The following is a 15,420-nucleotide window of genomic DNA, read 5'->3' on the forward strand; positions in this document are numbered from 1 at the left end:
CAGGAGTGGACCATCACCTCACCACATGGATTCTGGACTACCTCACCGACCGACCACAGTATGTGTGACCACAGTATCGGAATGTCATTCGGACTGGAGAAGTGTAGTCAGATGATAACAAAGAGAGGGAAGGTAGTCAGAACTGAGGGGACCGAGCTACCAGAAGGCAACATTGCAGACATAGAGCACAGTTACAAGTACCTGCGGATCCCACAGGAAGATGGCAACCATGAAGAGGCCGCTAGAAAAGCTGCAACCACCAAGTACCTGCAGAGGGTCAGGCAAGTCCTGAGGAGTCAGCTGAACGTTGAGAACAAGATCCAGACTACGCCCTGCCCGTGATCAGGTAGCCTGCTGGGGTAATAAGCTGGCCAAAGGAGGAGATAGAAGCCACTGACATCAAGACAAGGAAGCTCCTGACCATACATGAAGGGTTTCACCCCAATTCCAGCACCTGTACGCTAAGCGGAAGGAAGCCATAACCATAACATAAATAAGCCTGCATAGTATACAGAAACATCTGTGCTGAATATGACCGGGAAGTCCCGAGGTCTAAATGGGAGATGCCCCCAAGGGTGGTGGAGAATGACCGAGCTAAGATCCTGTGGGACTTCCAGATACAGACGGACAAAATGGTGGTGGCTAACCAACCGGACATAGTGGTGGAGGACAAGCAGAGGAAGACGGCCGTAGTGATCGATGTAGCGAATGACAGCAACATCAGGATAAAAACAAGTCTGCTACAAAAATAAAATACAACACCTCGGCCAAGTATTACTCTGTGACTATCATGGCTCTTAATATCGCTTCATTGAATGTCTGAATTAAGACAAGAGACATTGTTCACGTTTGCTGCTCATCTGTCTTCCTGTAGGGGGCAGTAATGCACTACGGTGCATTCTTCAGCCTCCACCCAAACCAGGAAAAAGAAGAAGAAAACGTCCGCTTCCGGGAGGCTTGTTTTGCAGCGAGCAGCGGGCTGAGTTTTGGACTCATGCAAGTTACAGAGAGTTTTGACGTTGGCCTGACTGTGTGAGGTTACTGTTTCGCGTCTCTCTTAGCACTTAGCAGCGTTAGTTGCTTGCTACGCTGCTCCTTCCTTCCGCGGCTTTACGGAAAGATGGTTTTGTCAACATCACAACAAGTCGCTCTGGCTTTCACGGGCGTGCTCTTCATGTTTGTCGTGCTGCCGCGGTTGTACGGCTTTGGCAGCGGGACCGCGGCGAAGGACGCCAAACTGGACGCTCGTCACAGCAGAAAAGGTAGGAATATACAACTGGTTCTTGGGCACTCTGAGGTTCGCTTTGCTCTAGTTATCGCGAGATTTGGCTTGATTTCCACATTTGCTTTGAGGTTCACGTTGTACTAGTTATCGTGAGGGAAATTTTCCAGAGAAACTTCGTTATTACACATTCTGTGTGTTTATACCTTATTTATGTTTAAGTGTGATCAGATCCACCCTCGGTCGGTTCAGTTTACACACATTATTGCTAATGAAATGACAGATTGGTGGAGATCTGTACACACATGTGAGTTTGTGTATTTATGTCTGTGACATCCTTCATCCGTGACGCCGTGATGTGGGGGCTATTAATGAATTATGTCCTTCCATCCCAAAATACACATGCACCTTTATTAGCCGCACACCTGCGTATTCATGCAGTTATTCATCATCATTGATGTGTTTCTACAGTACTGCAGAACTTTAGTTAACGTTCACTTGAAACATCAGAATGGGGCAAAAAGTGTGTCCTGAGAAATCCAGCTACACCATGCTGAAAAATGGCTGAAGCCCTCATTTGTAGGAGGAGGACAAAAGAGTTACAGGGTTTGCAGTCCTGTAACTGCTAATAATGTCAGTGCATTGTGTGGACGTGTCATGCTGGAGGGTCAGGTGAAGAAGGCCTGTCACCTAGACCCAGAGCCCACCAGTCACTGGGTAAAAATGCGCATTCCTCCACCAGCTGGTGAATGTTTGGTGGCAGTGAGAAAGTGACATTGGTTGCAAAGAAGCATATGGAGCGGTCTCAGAAACCCAGTTAGGATTGCTTTGATCGCTGGCAGGTTGGTGAAGGAGAACATGGCGACTGCAAAGTTGGCTAGCAGCGGTGAAAGGTGTAACAAGTAGAGACCATTTACCTTCAGAGTAAAAGTTACATCTTTTAAAATGTGTTGGCCTCAGCTTTTACTTTGAAATCCAAGATTCCCCATTTCTGGTTTGTGTCGCTCTTTTTCTAATTTTACATCTGCTCGTTGGTCGTTAGCAAGAGTTTGCAGACAAGTTGGCATCTTCCATGTAAACTGTGGGCAACTGCAACAGTCTCCTAGCTACTAAAGCAAGGTCTTTGATGCAGGGCTGTCTTCGTAACTGATAACATTTGCTTACATACAAGTGATAGCGTGTAACATAAAGTGTCAACTCCCAGCTACCACACGGAGAGAGGCAGGGTACGGCCTGGACGGGTCGCCCGTCTGTCGCAGGGCTAACACACAGACACATACAACCATTCCCACTCACATTCATTTAGAATTACCAGTTCACCCACTATCAATTAAGGGTAATAAAGCCTGAACAACAAGACACACCCTGGCAGGTCAAAGCCTCCAAAAAGGCAGCTACTTTAACACTAGAACTACCACAACAGCAGTAATGGCACATACATCGTCTTCTTGATGAAGCTCAGTTGTTCATTTTCATTGAATCCTTGTTATTACAGATTTTAAAGTTAAAATATGACAGAAGCCTAATAAACAAAGGGTATAACAAGTAACACAACAGCTAACAGATGCAAAACATATCATTGTTAAAGAAGACGACCATGATGAAGAGTTAAAAGTAGAGCTGGGCGATATAAGATTTTTTCATATCACGATGTTTTTTTCATTTCAGGCGATCACGATATCTATCACGATATAAGCCAAATAACTATATTTGTAAGGTTTAAATGTGCCGTTGCTCACAAGTAAAATGTGAAATAATCAGCAGCTTGTTTTGATTTAAATATTTATTTCCCACAATAAGTTCAACAGGGTAGATGTACTTAAGGAACTAAGGAACAAATAAACTGAGAACTAAAAGGAAATTCTCCATCTGTCCTTGTTGTATAGCTGAGCTTTTCCAACAGTTTTAACAGGTACTTTAGTCTGACAAAAGCCGAATGACGAATTAGCGCTTCCAGTCAGAGACTGAGCTGCACCGCTTTATTGTATTTCCAGACTTTCTTTCGGCACATTTACAGTGAGCGCTGCTCTGTTTTTGTCAGACTTGAAATAGCTGAAACACCTTCACACTACGGGACTTCTGTGGCTCTTCCGTTCGACAATCTCTCCGGCGTTGGAACCATCATCTGTGTTCTCTTCGGTAACCTTCGGTCACGCTCTCGGTTGATTTTTCTCTAGTCGGCGCACTCATTTCCTCCATTACCGGGCGGCACGGCGGCTGGCTGCTTCCCAAACACGTGTGCGGCTTGGCACTTGTCCTGTACGTAACAAGTCACGTGACGTGACGCTGCGGCTGCGATTGGTTCGGCTCTGCGCTACTTAATTTGGATTGGCTGTTCTTTTTTTTTTTTTTTTTAAGAGGACAAGAGCGGTGAGGCCTATCGCAATAGTTTAATTTTTCTATCGAGAAAAAGTTATTTCGCAACACATATCGTTATCGTTCTATCGCCCAGCTCTAGTTAAGAGAATTTTGGATAGTGTGTGGTAGGGCTGTGCAATATGACCAAAATCTCATCTCCCGATATAAGACATCTATCGTCCCGATAACGATATAAATCACAAAAATGTAACATTTTCTGTAAAGTCTGTGAATCTCGGGCAGCTCGACCTGCGTGAAGTGTTTCCAGCTGCGCGTCGTGTAGCTGGAGTCGAGTGTTTTAGCCGATGCATGAAACGATACATTTTTAGACATAAGTTGTAACGGCGCCGTTTTCTTTGTGAGTATTTATTACACGGCGTGCTGCGGGGAAAAGCCTGTTCTAACGTTGGAGTCTAAGGTCTATTTTTTTAGCACCTGGCGTCTTTTTTACTTCTCATCCGTAAATAATCTGCTCTTTCACGTGATTCAGTTTATTTTGAAAAGTCTCAACAGGATCTTGAGCTTTATTGTGAAAGGTTTATGTGGAACATAAACAAGCAGACGCGATGGTTTTACCGTCGTTGTTGCTAACGACGACGCATAAAAACAGGCGCTTGTCCGTCCGTAGTGCGGTTATATTAAATATGAGAGAAAGAGAGAACTTTAGGAAGTTAATATAGCCACTACAGTGACCATCAGAACCATGAAAAAATATTGCTGTAAACAGTTTATTATGCGACACCACAAAACAAACGACAGCGTAAAATGAAGCGATAGACGTTTTTATATCGTCATCTGATATATATGGTTATATCGAGCAGCCCTAGTGTGTGGGATTAAAGATAAAAACCAGAGCACTGCCTACATTTTAATACTGACCTCACAGCTAGCTACAAAAATGTAAGAAACACGTTTGAAATAATGATTGTAAAAGTAGAGTTCATCATCTCAGCCACGTCTGACCAGAACCTGCAGTCTCTCATCCAGCGCTCCGCCTCAGTCTGCAGCTTCACCTGCTCACAGCCCTCAAACCTTTGGCTGCTCGGCCCACTCTTTATTTGCCTGGATGATGAGTTCTCCACACTCCTGTGCTCAGGATCAGCAGGCAGGTTTGTGGCTGCTCTGCACAGCCACAAACCTGCCTGCTTCTCCACTGTGCTCAAAACCCCAGCCTTCATCTGTCTGTGGTGGTTAGCACTGTTGCCTCACAGCATGAAGGTCCTGAGATCAACTCCACCATCAGGCTGTCTGTGTGGACTGGGTGTGTGTGGTGTCGTAGGGTTCACTGGTTAACCCTTTAACCCTTGTGGACATGTGGTGGTCCACTCCCGATAGCTGGAGCTATCGGGAGTGGACCACCACATGTCCCAGTGGATACTGGACTACCTCACAGAACGTCCACAGTATGTGAGGACACAGGGCTGTGTCTCTGACAGGCTGGTCTGCAGTACGGGGGCCCCACAGGGAACTGTGCTGGCACCGTTCCTCTTCACCCTCTACACTGCAGACGTCTCCATCAACTCCTCACGCTGCCACCTACAGAAGTTCTCTGATGACTCTGCCATAGTCGGCCTCATCACAGGTGAGGACGACTCAGAGTACAGACAGTGGACTCTGGACTTTGTTGACTGGTGTCTGCAGAACCACCTGCTGATCAACGCCGGGAAAACCAAGGAGTTGGTGGTGGACTTCCGGAGACGCAGACCCACCACACTGACACCGGTGAACATCCAGGGAGTGGACATTGAGATAGTGGACTCTTATAGGTACCTGGGTGTTCACCTGAATAATAAACTGGACTGGAGCCACAACACTGATGCTCTTTACAGGAAGGGTCAGAGCAGACGCTACCTGCTGAGGCGGCTGAGGTCATTTGGAGTCCAGGGAGCGCTTTTAAAGACCTTCTATGACTCTGTGGTGGCATCTGTCATATTTACAGTGTGGTATGTTGGAGCAGCGGTTTATCGGCAGCTGAGAGGAAGAGGCTGGATAAACTCATCAGGAAGGCCAGCTCTGTTCTGGGATGCACCCTGGACCCAGTGCAGGTGGTGGGAGACAGAAGGACTCTGACCAAAATAACATCTCTGATGGACAGAGTCTCCCAGCCCATGCATGTAGATGTTGCTGCAGAGCTGCTTCAGTGACAGACAGCTGCGTCCTCGATGCATGAAGGAGCGTTTCTGCAGGTCCTTCCTCCCTGCAGCTGTCAGACTGCACAATCAGAACTGCTCCCAACAATCATAGATGTTTACATCTGTAACTTGCACTATTTTATTTTATCAACCGATTCGCACTACAACCTGGTTTGCCTCTTATCTGTAGTTAATTTTATTTAATTTAATAACGGTACAGTACTCTGTTTATAGTAACCACTGTCCTTGGTGTAAATATGTAAAAATTGTGTATGTTTCTGTTCTGTGTCCTGTGTACTGTTTGTTTGTATATTTGTCTTTTTGGCTGCTGTTACATCCAAATTTCCCCTTGTGGGACAATTAAAGGATTATTCTATTCTATTCTATTCTATTCTATTCTAAAGCCCACCATAGAACCAAGTCCGCCAGAGCTTTGCATTTTTACATTTTTACATGCTGTAGTGCCATTTTGGACTTTTCAAGTTGCTATACATCAATACGAGCAGTATATCCCAAATTGTAATGATGTGTAATTAGTCCACAGGAAATTGCAAAAACAATAAACTCCAAAAATAGTTTTTGTTTGTTTACACATATTTCTAGTTAGAGAAATTTCAGAGTTTGATCCCTCAGAACTGTAAATACAAAACAAGCTGCATAAAATAGTTTCAAAGCATAGAAAATTTATTCTGAGCATCTTCATAGTTTCATTTTTGAGATGCACTAATTTTGATAAACTGCAGGAAAAATGAAAATAAACATTATTGTGCACAATTTGCAACAAAACAGCATCAAAACTAACTGTTTCCAACAGTGCAGTGTAAGTTCTCAGCTTCCCAGAAACTGTCAAAAACAGCAGTAAACCTTTGAAAGGCCCTGCAGGGCAAAGCTTCCCGTGTGAAATGACGTCCTCCCGGGTTTCATACAGCTTTGTGTAAACGGAGGAGCCTGCTCTGAAAAACCTTCCACGTGGTAGAGGAAGAGGTGACGGATGTGGTGATGTAGCAGCACATTAGATGTGGCTTAAACTATGATGATGATGATGATGATGATTATATGTGTTGCCCCCATTAAGTGGCATTAGGACTGAGGTCAGTTAAAATCTGTGGCCAAATGGAGCGTCAAGATTCCCAGCACCGGTCTGTAGTTGCAGAGTACTGCCGCACACAGTGTTTGACATTGATCGTCTACACGTGTTCCTTATGTGTATGTTTGTGCACTTGTTGTGTACTGTGTAGAGAAAACATGAGAGGGTGCCAAGAAAGGGCCTGTGGAAGCAGAGCAGAGTGTGAGGATGCTGCACGACGTGTGTGACGGGTCGGCTGGTGGTGACATCATGACTCGGAGACCTTTTCTGTTTGCAGGAGGTCTTTAGCAAATATGATTATTGAAGCTTGAATCTTGCACACACGCACGCACACACACACACACACACGCACACACACACACACACAGTCTCATTGGACTCCTTCACACAGTAATCACACTTCTTATGGTGATCATGGGTGCCTGTTCCAATCCAGTCCATAAAATGTGATGCTGACATTTGTCTGTCATCATCACCTGTCAGGAAACAGCCTGAAAGTAGCTGTTTGGAGATGAACTATCACACTAAGTAAACTATGAAAGGCTGTAAAAGCAGGGTGGTGCATGAAAGGCCTTTAACAGCAGATGATTGCACTATAAAAACTCCTTCTACTGTCATACAGTACTACGTAAACATGTGACTTAATCCCCTACCGTAGCTTGTTGGTAACACCCCTGACCCTCACCTCACTATCTGCTTTGAGACAAACGATTTGGAACGGTGCTTATGTGCCATGAATGCAGTTTCTTAGCGTGTCTCTGACGTCCGTCACGATGTTGTGTCAGCAGGCCCAGCGCGAGGTCAGCCCATCAATATGAACGGCGCCGGCCAGTCCCCGGAGAACTTGCAGCAGATGAAGAAACGGGTGGAGCAAGAGCTGAAGAGTGACAAATACAAATCGAGCAGCAATAAGGGCTACGTGTTCACGCTGATGCCGCTCTACGCCATTGGAGTGGGAGTGTTTGCAGCATACAAGTTTTTGAAGGTAACTACGTACACCTGCAGCACCTCAGGGCTCGGATAGCATCTACAGTTTGAGCCGTCACATGTTTGCTTTTGTTCCAGATCAGGTCTACAGATGACAAGGCCCAAAAGGACAAGTTTGCAAAAGGGGCCAAAAAATCCATGGAGGCAGGTGTGTGTCAGGATTTGTGTTTGCACGTTTTATTTGGTTTCAGTCATGGTTTCCCCATCGTGTGTGTTTTCTTTCATGCAGAGAACCAGTTGAACGAGCTGGAACAAAGGCTTGCACAGACAGAGAGGATGCTCAATTCCATCCTCACCCAGCTGGACCCGCTGACCAACTGGTGAGTGACCTTCCCAGTCAGGTTTCTCCAGGTGTTCCCCACACAGCTCTCAAACATGACTCTAACCCGTCTACAGGACGGCGTGGAGCTGATCACCTGTGTGTCGAGTGCTGATTTGTCCTTTTCACACATGCATCAGACACTGTGCGGTGCTGTTTAGGAGCTTCTATGTCTGAAAGGCATTTCCACAAACGCTGATCACCTGACTTTAGTTTCATGTAATAAAACGGCCGTTATGACAAACACAGACCCTGTGAGAATCATCTCTTCTCTTTTGTTCCTCCAGCGTGAAGTCGGTGGCCCAGGAACAGAAGAATGAGATCATGTCTCAGCTGCAGACCATTCGGTACCTGATGAAGAAGAGAGGAATGGACTGTCCACCCCTCCATGCCACCAGTGGGTTGTTTGTTTTTAACCGTGCAGCATAATTCAGTCACTTTGTGGTGATCAGAGTGAATTTGTCAGGTGTTGCAGACCTGACTCTAGACTGTGTGGTAGCTGTTTTCAGATTGTGTGCAAAATACAAACACATCCCAGTTTCTATTGTTCTTACTGACGAATGAGGAGAACGCTCTATCAGTGTTTGATTTACACTGTTACTGCACATCGTCGATGTTTGAAGGAGCGCAATATGTTTGATTGTTGAGAACAATGGTCCTCATTAACAAAGCCTGTTTTCTTCTTGCTGTCGTGTCATGTTAGTGAATTCGACCGGCCTGTGGAATCTGCATATTGTCTGCACGTGACACGCCCACATGTCTCTGTATAAGCAGAGCTGACCCACCAGAGGAGAAAGAGTGAGTGGGGAAAGTGACACAGACAGGCTTTGTAAAAGGGTCCACGCTGCAGCGAGGACATCTTTTTAAAGAGAGGCTGTGGCTGAAATACAGGATCACTCAAAGCTGATGTTACAGTAATAATAATACAACAGTAGTACCAATCGTAGTGACAGTGACATTTGTTCGTACACATGGTGAGAGGCACTTCTAAGTTTGTTCACAAACTCAATAAATTCAGGTGCAAAAGTCTGAATGAATCACTGATTGGTAAAGAAATGTTTCTACATCAGCGCCTGCACAGATCAGTCCATGAGAGTAAATCTTGATGCAGTGCACCGTAGTGTATCAGTGTAGTGTACAGTGTAGTGTACAGTGTAGTGTATCAGTGTAGTGTATCAGTGTAGTGTACAGTGTAGTGTATCAGTGTAGTGTATCAGTGTAGTGTACGGTGTAGTGTACGGTGTAGTGTATCAGTGTAGTGTATCAGTGTTGTGTACGGTGTAGTGTATCGGTGTAGTGTATCAGTGTAGTGTACGGTGTAGTGTATCGGTGTAGTGTATCAGTGTAGTGTACGGTGTAGTGTATCGGTGTAGTGTATCGGTGTAGTGTATCAGTGTAGTGTATCGGTGTAGTGTACAGTGTAGTGTATCAGTGTAGTGTACGGTGTAGTGTATCAGTGTAGTGTACGGTGTAGTGTATCAGTGTAGTGTATCGGTGTAGTGTACAGTGTAGTGTATCGGTGTAGTGTATCGGTGTAGTGTATCAGTGTAGTGTACCGTGTAGTGTATCGGTGTAGTGTACCGTGTAGTGTATCGGTGTAGTGTACAGTGTAGTGTATCGGTGTAGTGTATCGGTGTAGTGTACAGTGTAGTGTATCGGTGTAGTGTATCGGTGTAGTGTACCGTGTAGTGTACAGTGTAGTGTATCAGTGTAGTGTACAGTGTAGTGTATCGGTGTAGTGTATCAGTGTAGTGTACCGTGTAGTGTATCAGTGTAGTGTATCGGTGTAGTGTACAGTGTAGTGTATCGGTGTAGTGTACAGTGTAGTGTATCGGTGTAGTGTACAGTGTAGTGTATCAGTGTAGTGTATCGGTGTAGTGTACAGTGTAGTGTATCAGTGTAGTGTACAGTGTAGTGTACAGTGTAGTGTATCGGTGTAGTGTACAGTGTAGTGTATCAGTGTAGTGTACAGTGTAGTGTATCAGTGTAGTGTATCGGTGTAGTGTACAGTGTAGTGTATCAGTGTAGTGTACCGTGTAGTGTATCAGTGTAGTGTACAGTGTAGTGTATCGGTGTAGTGTACAGTGTAGTGTACAGTACAGTGTAGTGTATCAGTGTAGCGTATCAGTGTAGTGTACAGTGTAGTGTATCGGTGTAGTGTATCAGTGTAGTGTATCGGTGTAGTGTACAGTGTAGTGTATCGGTGTAGTGTACAGTGTAGTGTATCGGTGTAGTGTATCGGTGTAGTGTATCGGTGTAGTGTACAGTGTAGTGTATCGGTGTAGTGTATCGGTGTAGTGTATCGGTGTAGTGTATCGGTGTAGTGTATCGGTGTAGTGTACAGTGTAGTGTATCGGTGTAGTGTATCGGTGTAGTGTACAGTGTAGTGTATCGGTGTAGTGTATCAGTGTAGTGTATCGGTGTAGTGTACAGTGTAGTGTATCGGTGTAGTGTACAGTGTCTAACTCTAGGTCTCCTTTGAAAGGAGAGGCATGTGTGTGGCTGAAGCGAGGCAGGTCAGGACTGTGATGCCGACACGTTTCTCTCTGTTTTGCATTTATGGTCAACGTTGGGTTTGCAGTAACTCAGCATTCAGCACTGTTCGATTTCCATCCTGCGTGTGGCGTGAAGACTGTGGGCTGTGTTTTAAAATCAGGTGGTTGATGCTGACAACCACAGTCACACCTGACAGCAGAGCAGAGTGGGCTGCAGGGTTGATTGGTGTCGCTCTCTCCTCAGGTTCTTCTTCCTAAAACTGAAGGTGTGATCCAAATATTCACCACTCCACCCGTGAGAATCAAAAAGCACGTCTGATTCAGTTTGGCCTGTGTGCCTTTTCTTGCACCATTTTTAGCCACATCCTGGTGATCTCGTTGTAAGCCCTTATAGTGTGCACTCTGCTGTTTGACCACAAACCTCACACTTTACATGCATCATCTCTGTGGATGGCAGCTGGGTGTCCAATTTCAGCCAAGCAGTTTCCAGTTGAAGGCTCCACAGTCTCACGTGTTGGTGGAGCGTCCTTTTTAATTGACATTTGTTCCTCTGGATCCTGTCCATTGTTTCTACTTCCACAAAATAAAAACTGAGTTTATGTGATCTTCAAACCCACTTTGGTACATCGAGACACATAAAATGGAATCAGTCTGCGATCATCTTTCAACAGCGATGAATAGTTATGCTGTGCCAGAGGCAGGCGTGTCTCAGCTACAGAGTGGGGCCAGTCTCTCATTCACACATTTAGAAACAAACAAATGTAACTAGTTTATTTTGTTAATGAACAGCAATCTGCCACGAGCAACCTGGGGAGCAAATGAGGGAGCGAGGAGAGTAAAAATGCACCTTTACTCTGAAATCAGTGTGTTTACACAAGTGTAGATAAATGAAAGGAATAAAAGTCATTAATGTTATTCATATAGCACCTTCATAGATAAAAGATCACAAAGTGCTTCAGACAGAGATGACACAGTATAAAACAAAAACAGACAAAAGTTAACGAAATGCAATTTTAAAAAAATGTTTTTAGTTGTTTTAAAACAAAGCAACTAAAAACCTTTGGCTGAGCTTTGGTAGAGACTCGGCTCACCACAGGATTCGTTATTAAAAACCATTTCTCCAGATAATCAGCTGACACGTGTGACGTGTCGAAGCAGAAATACTACGCTCAGTGCTGGCAGAGCTGACGGTGCTGCGCTGACGGAGAGGAGCAGCCGCACTAACCTGTCATTCCCTGCATCATCGCAGCATGGACATTTATAGACTGTCGGAGCAACAAAACGCCATCACAGCAGATACTCTTTTTTTAGGAATCTGATCTCGTCTTGTTTTCTTTCTTAGCCTGAAACTGAATTCTGTGCCGCGATGCTGTAACATTATTATTACTACAAATTAAATAGTGAAACTGAGTGACAGCACTCGATTCACTTCTGGCTTATAAAATTGTTTGTCTTTGTCTTGTCAAATGCAAAGAGGACAGCTTGGTTTGGAAATGTTGTGCATATGAATTTAACCAGCAGCCACACAATCGAACGCACTAATACAGCCCCGCTATAGCTGCATTTTGACTGACACCACCTTTCACAGTGAAGTTGCTCTGTGTGCACACTGCTGAGAAAAGGCACGGAGAGATGTAACACTGAAATCCACTGCTCGCTGTAAAAACAAGATATCTGCAGATTTTGGTCCTCCTGTCATCAAGTTCACTTCAGTTCTACTGTGTTTCAATAATGTTAGTAATGAAAACATGTGGGTCTAAACACGCGGAGTAAAGAGGGCAGAGATTTGAAACTCTAGCTGTGCCGCACCTCCTATCACACACACAGGTGCAAAATAAAAAATACTGTTCAGTAAATTTGCTACAACTTTGCTGTAAATTTTTGGCAAACTTGAGTAAGTCGAGGTGTTGAACTGGTCACAAAAATATCTTTGAGTGGAACATACAATGTCATGTGTAGTCCTGACTCACAAAGCTTATTGCTGGCTCTCCGGTACGTGCACAAGAAGAAATGTTGTTCTTTAATCAGTTTCTTTTTTCCAGATGGCGAGCGTAATCTGGACGACCTGATTGAGTCCCTTGGGGCAAGTGATACTTCAGACAAGCAGCCGTCCAGCGAGAAAGCAGAGCCTACTGCAAGAGTTTATGAAGAGCATTCAGACATTAAACATGAAGCAGAAGGTGAAGAGACGAAGGAAGTGAGACCAGAGGAATACGATGGAGACGAAACAGTGGAAGAATGTGACAGAGAGGAAGAAGAGGAGGAAGGAGGGTGGGAACACTCGGAGCTCATACCCTCTTTAGAAGCCTCACATGAGACGGAGGAGATTGGGGCGGAGCAGCTCGTGTCCGGCCTCAGGCGACGCAACAGGCCTGAATGAACCTGGACTGTGACATTATTACAAATATTTATTCTTTAAAAATGCTTCAGATGTTTCCCAAAAGCCTGTCTGCATATTCATCAAGGACATATGATGGAGTCTTTAGGAAAAGAAAGCCTGGTAACATGTTCCCAAAGATGGAGATGGCACTTGGGTCTGATCTTGTTTTCTCCTCAGCTCCACCATGAATTTAAAGAATCTTAGCAACAAAGACACTCAAGATTTAGCTTGTAGTCAGTTCGGCCTATAAAGTCAATGATGCCAGTTTGCAGCAATGTAAACATTTGTTATATATACAAGGTAAACGGTTCAACGAGGCTCGAAGCTAACTGCAGACCTGTAGAGCAGGATTCCCATTAAAGAGTTTCCATGTTCCTAAAATGTTTTTTTAAATTCATCCTGTTGCATCCTAACAGAGTCTGTCAGTGATGCTACGCAGTCTAACTTTGTCTGCGTCCTGTCGCCTGTACAGACTCAGTCACCGCACATTTGGCTTCTCTTCTTTGTGCTGTAGCGAAAATTAGAGACAACAGTTTGTTTAAGCTTTTTATACACTGATCGGATCTATTCCTGACATTCATTTTAATTTTGCTCTTACTTGAATATTTAAATGCAAACACGTTGTGTTTACCTACCAGTGGGGCAGCTTGTGCCGGCTGTTTGCTCAGCCTGCAGAGACAAAGCACCATGTCTGCTTGTGAGCTTGTTGTTCTCACCGTGAAGCAGGACGACCGGACTCTAGTGCAGGGCTGTGCTGCCACCCTCAGATGGCTTTCGGCCTAGTTGTGATTTGACAGCTGGGTTCAGCTGCGCTCGTGCAGAGTCTGATAGTTTCAGGATTTCTTCCCCATAAAGACAATGTTGATTATAATCTAAATCCCTTCTGTGCTAATGGAAATGACCAAGTGCTGCCGCTGGATCCTTTTGGAACTAAAAATATGTCCAACGTGTGGAAAGTTGTTTATACATGAAAACACTGCATGTGTGACTTCCTTGTGTGTACGCGGTGAATGCACGCCACAATGACCATCACCTGGTATGATAGAAACGTTTGACCTTATATTTGATTTCTGTCAGCACGAGTCATCACTTTACCTCTTCTTGCTGTTATTTATTTAAATATTTATCTGATGACATTTTAACAGTCGGAGCTTACTGTGACGAGGCTCCTGTGTACCTCAGACTGCTTTTGGGTTCTCAGTAGTTTGAAGGCAGCTTCTCTTCTGTCTTTTTGCTGATATGAGCTAATGGCAAGTAGTACTTCCACAAATGAAGTTATGGTCATATTAAGCATGTGTCTGTGGTTTGCATCTAAATTTGCTCCATGTGGGACTAATGCCGATGTAGTAAAATGAATTGAATGACTTTAAAATAATAGAGGCTGCCCTGAGTGATGGTCTTTACTGTGTCTGTTGTCAGACCAAAGCACGACTTTGCCTTATATGTGAAGAAATAAAGAAAACAAGACGTCACAGTTCTGACACCAACTACTCATCAACACGTTTTGGAAAGCACTAATGTCTGCCTTAACCTACTTACATGTTTCATATTGTTATGTTCCTATTATGCATATTAACATTTGTGTAATGAAGGTTGTGTGTTTTGTGTGTCTGCTGAGTCGTTAAACTTGGCTCAGCTTAGAATGAAATAAAAATATTTCAATGTCATTCTTTGGTTCTGCTTGTTTTCGGAGTTTCAGTGAATATGAAATGATGCTGGATCATTCGATGTTTTCGCCTTCATGTCACTCATAAAGAAGTTTTCATCAATGGTGCGACACACACACATGTAAAACTGCCAAGACTCACAGCCTTGGCCAGCTGCATGAAGAGATACACCAGAGAGATAGAAGGCAGGAGAATAAACCAGCTGTTCTCCACAGAACCATCCAAAGTGTACTCTCAGTGGCAGGGAACAATATGAGAACAGCAAGGCTAGAGACAGAGGCTGTGTCCCAATCCAGCGACCGCACGCTTCGGAGTACGCATTTTCAGACCTATTACGTCACAGCGACGCGACGACGGCTGTCCCAATCCGAAGTGTACTCCAAATGCGGTCTGTCACTAGCTGTGTCCCAAAACATCGGCTGCATCCTTCGGAGGACCCGGCCTTCGCGGTCTACGTGGGCCGGGTCCTTCGAAGACCGAGAAGGACGGAAGTGCGAGGCTGTGAAATGGGACGGTCTAGCCTTCAGATCTGCCTCACCGCTGTGTCGGTGGAGTTTAATAAACTCGGCCGTCTGCTCCTTGCTGTCTAAAATATAACAGGACACTGGCGTAAATTCTCGACCGTCTCACATTTCTGTTTAATCAGTTTTCTGTTTGACGTTTATTCAGCTGTGTGAAAATCCTGGAGGAACCCACCCGATGGATTAATAAAGTTTTATTTAATCTAATAACTTTGATCTCAGCCAAACCGATTTACTCCGGAACAAATAAAA

General features: G+C 44.6%; 1 protein-coding gene across 2 annotated transcripts; it reads left to right on the forward strand.

The window, feature by feature from the left end:
* Positions 1-916: 916 nt before the first annotated feature.
* LOC146370057 (uncharacterized) lies at positions 917-14,647 on the forward strand. Of its 2 annotated transcripts, none has more exons than XM_084910415.1 (6): positions 917-1,262; positions 7,585-7,784; positions 7,865-7,934; positions 8,016-8,106; positions 8,393-8,502; positions 12,643-14,647. In XM_084910415.1, exons 1-6 carry the CDS (start codon positions 1,121-1,123, stop codon positions 12,978-12,980), a joined length of 951 nt encoding a protein of 316 aa, XP_084766541.1. In that variant the 5' UTR covers positions 917-1,120; the 3' UTR covers positions 12,981-14,647. The 2 variants fall into 2 exon arrangements, with proteins under 2 accessions (XP_084766541.1, XP_084766542.1); XM_084910416.1 differs by having other exon boundaries at positions 7,588-7,784.
* The last annotated feature ends 773 nt before the right edge of the window (positions 14,648-15,420 follow it).

Source organism: Perissodus microlepis, chromosome 17 (assembly GCF_051167445.1).
Source record: "Perissodus microlepis isolate ML-2025 ecotype Zambia chromosome 17, ASM5116744v1, whole genome shotgun sequence".
In the NCBI taxonomy this organism is placed as follows: Eukaryota; Metazoa; Chordata; class Actinopteri; order Cichliformes; family Cichlidae; genus Perissodus; species Perissodus microlepis.

What these genes read in the sequence shown, in the direction of transcription:
- LOC146370057 (XM_084910415.1), top strand. Translation starts at nt 1,121, where the DNA reads ATGGTTTTGTCAACATCACAACAAGTCGCTCTGGCTTTCACGGGCGTG. An exon ending in CAGCATACAAGTTTTTGAAG is followed by an intron (nt 7,785 to 7,864) that starts GTAACTACGTAC and finishes CTTTTGTTCCAG; the next exon opens with ATCAGGTCTACAGATGACAA. An exon ending in TCCACCCCTCCATGCCACCA is followed by an intron (nt 8,503 to 12,642) that starts GTGGGTTGTTTG and finishes TCTTTTTTCCAG; the next exon opens with ATGGCGAGCGTAATCTGGAC.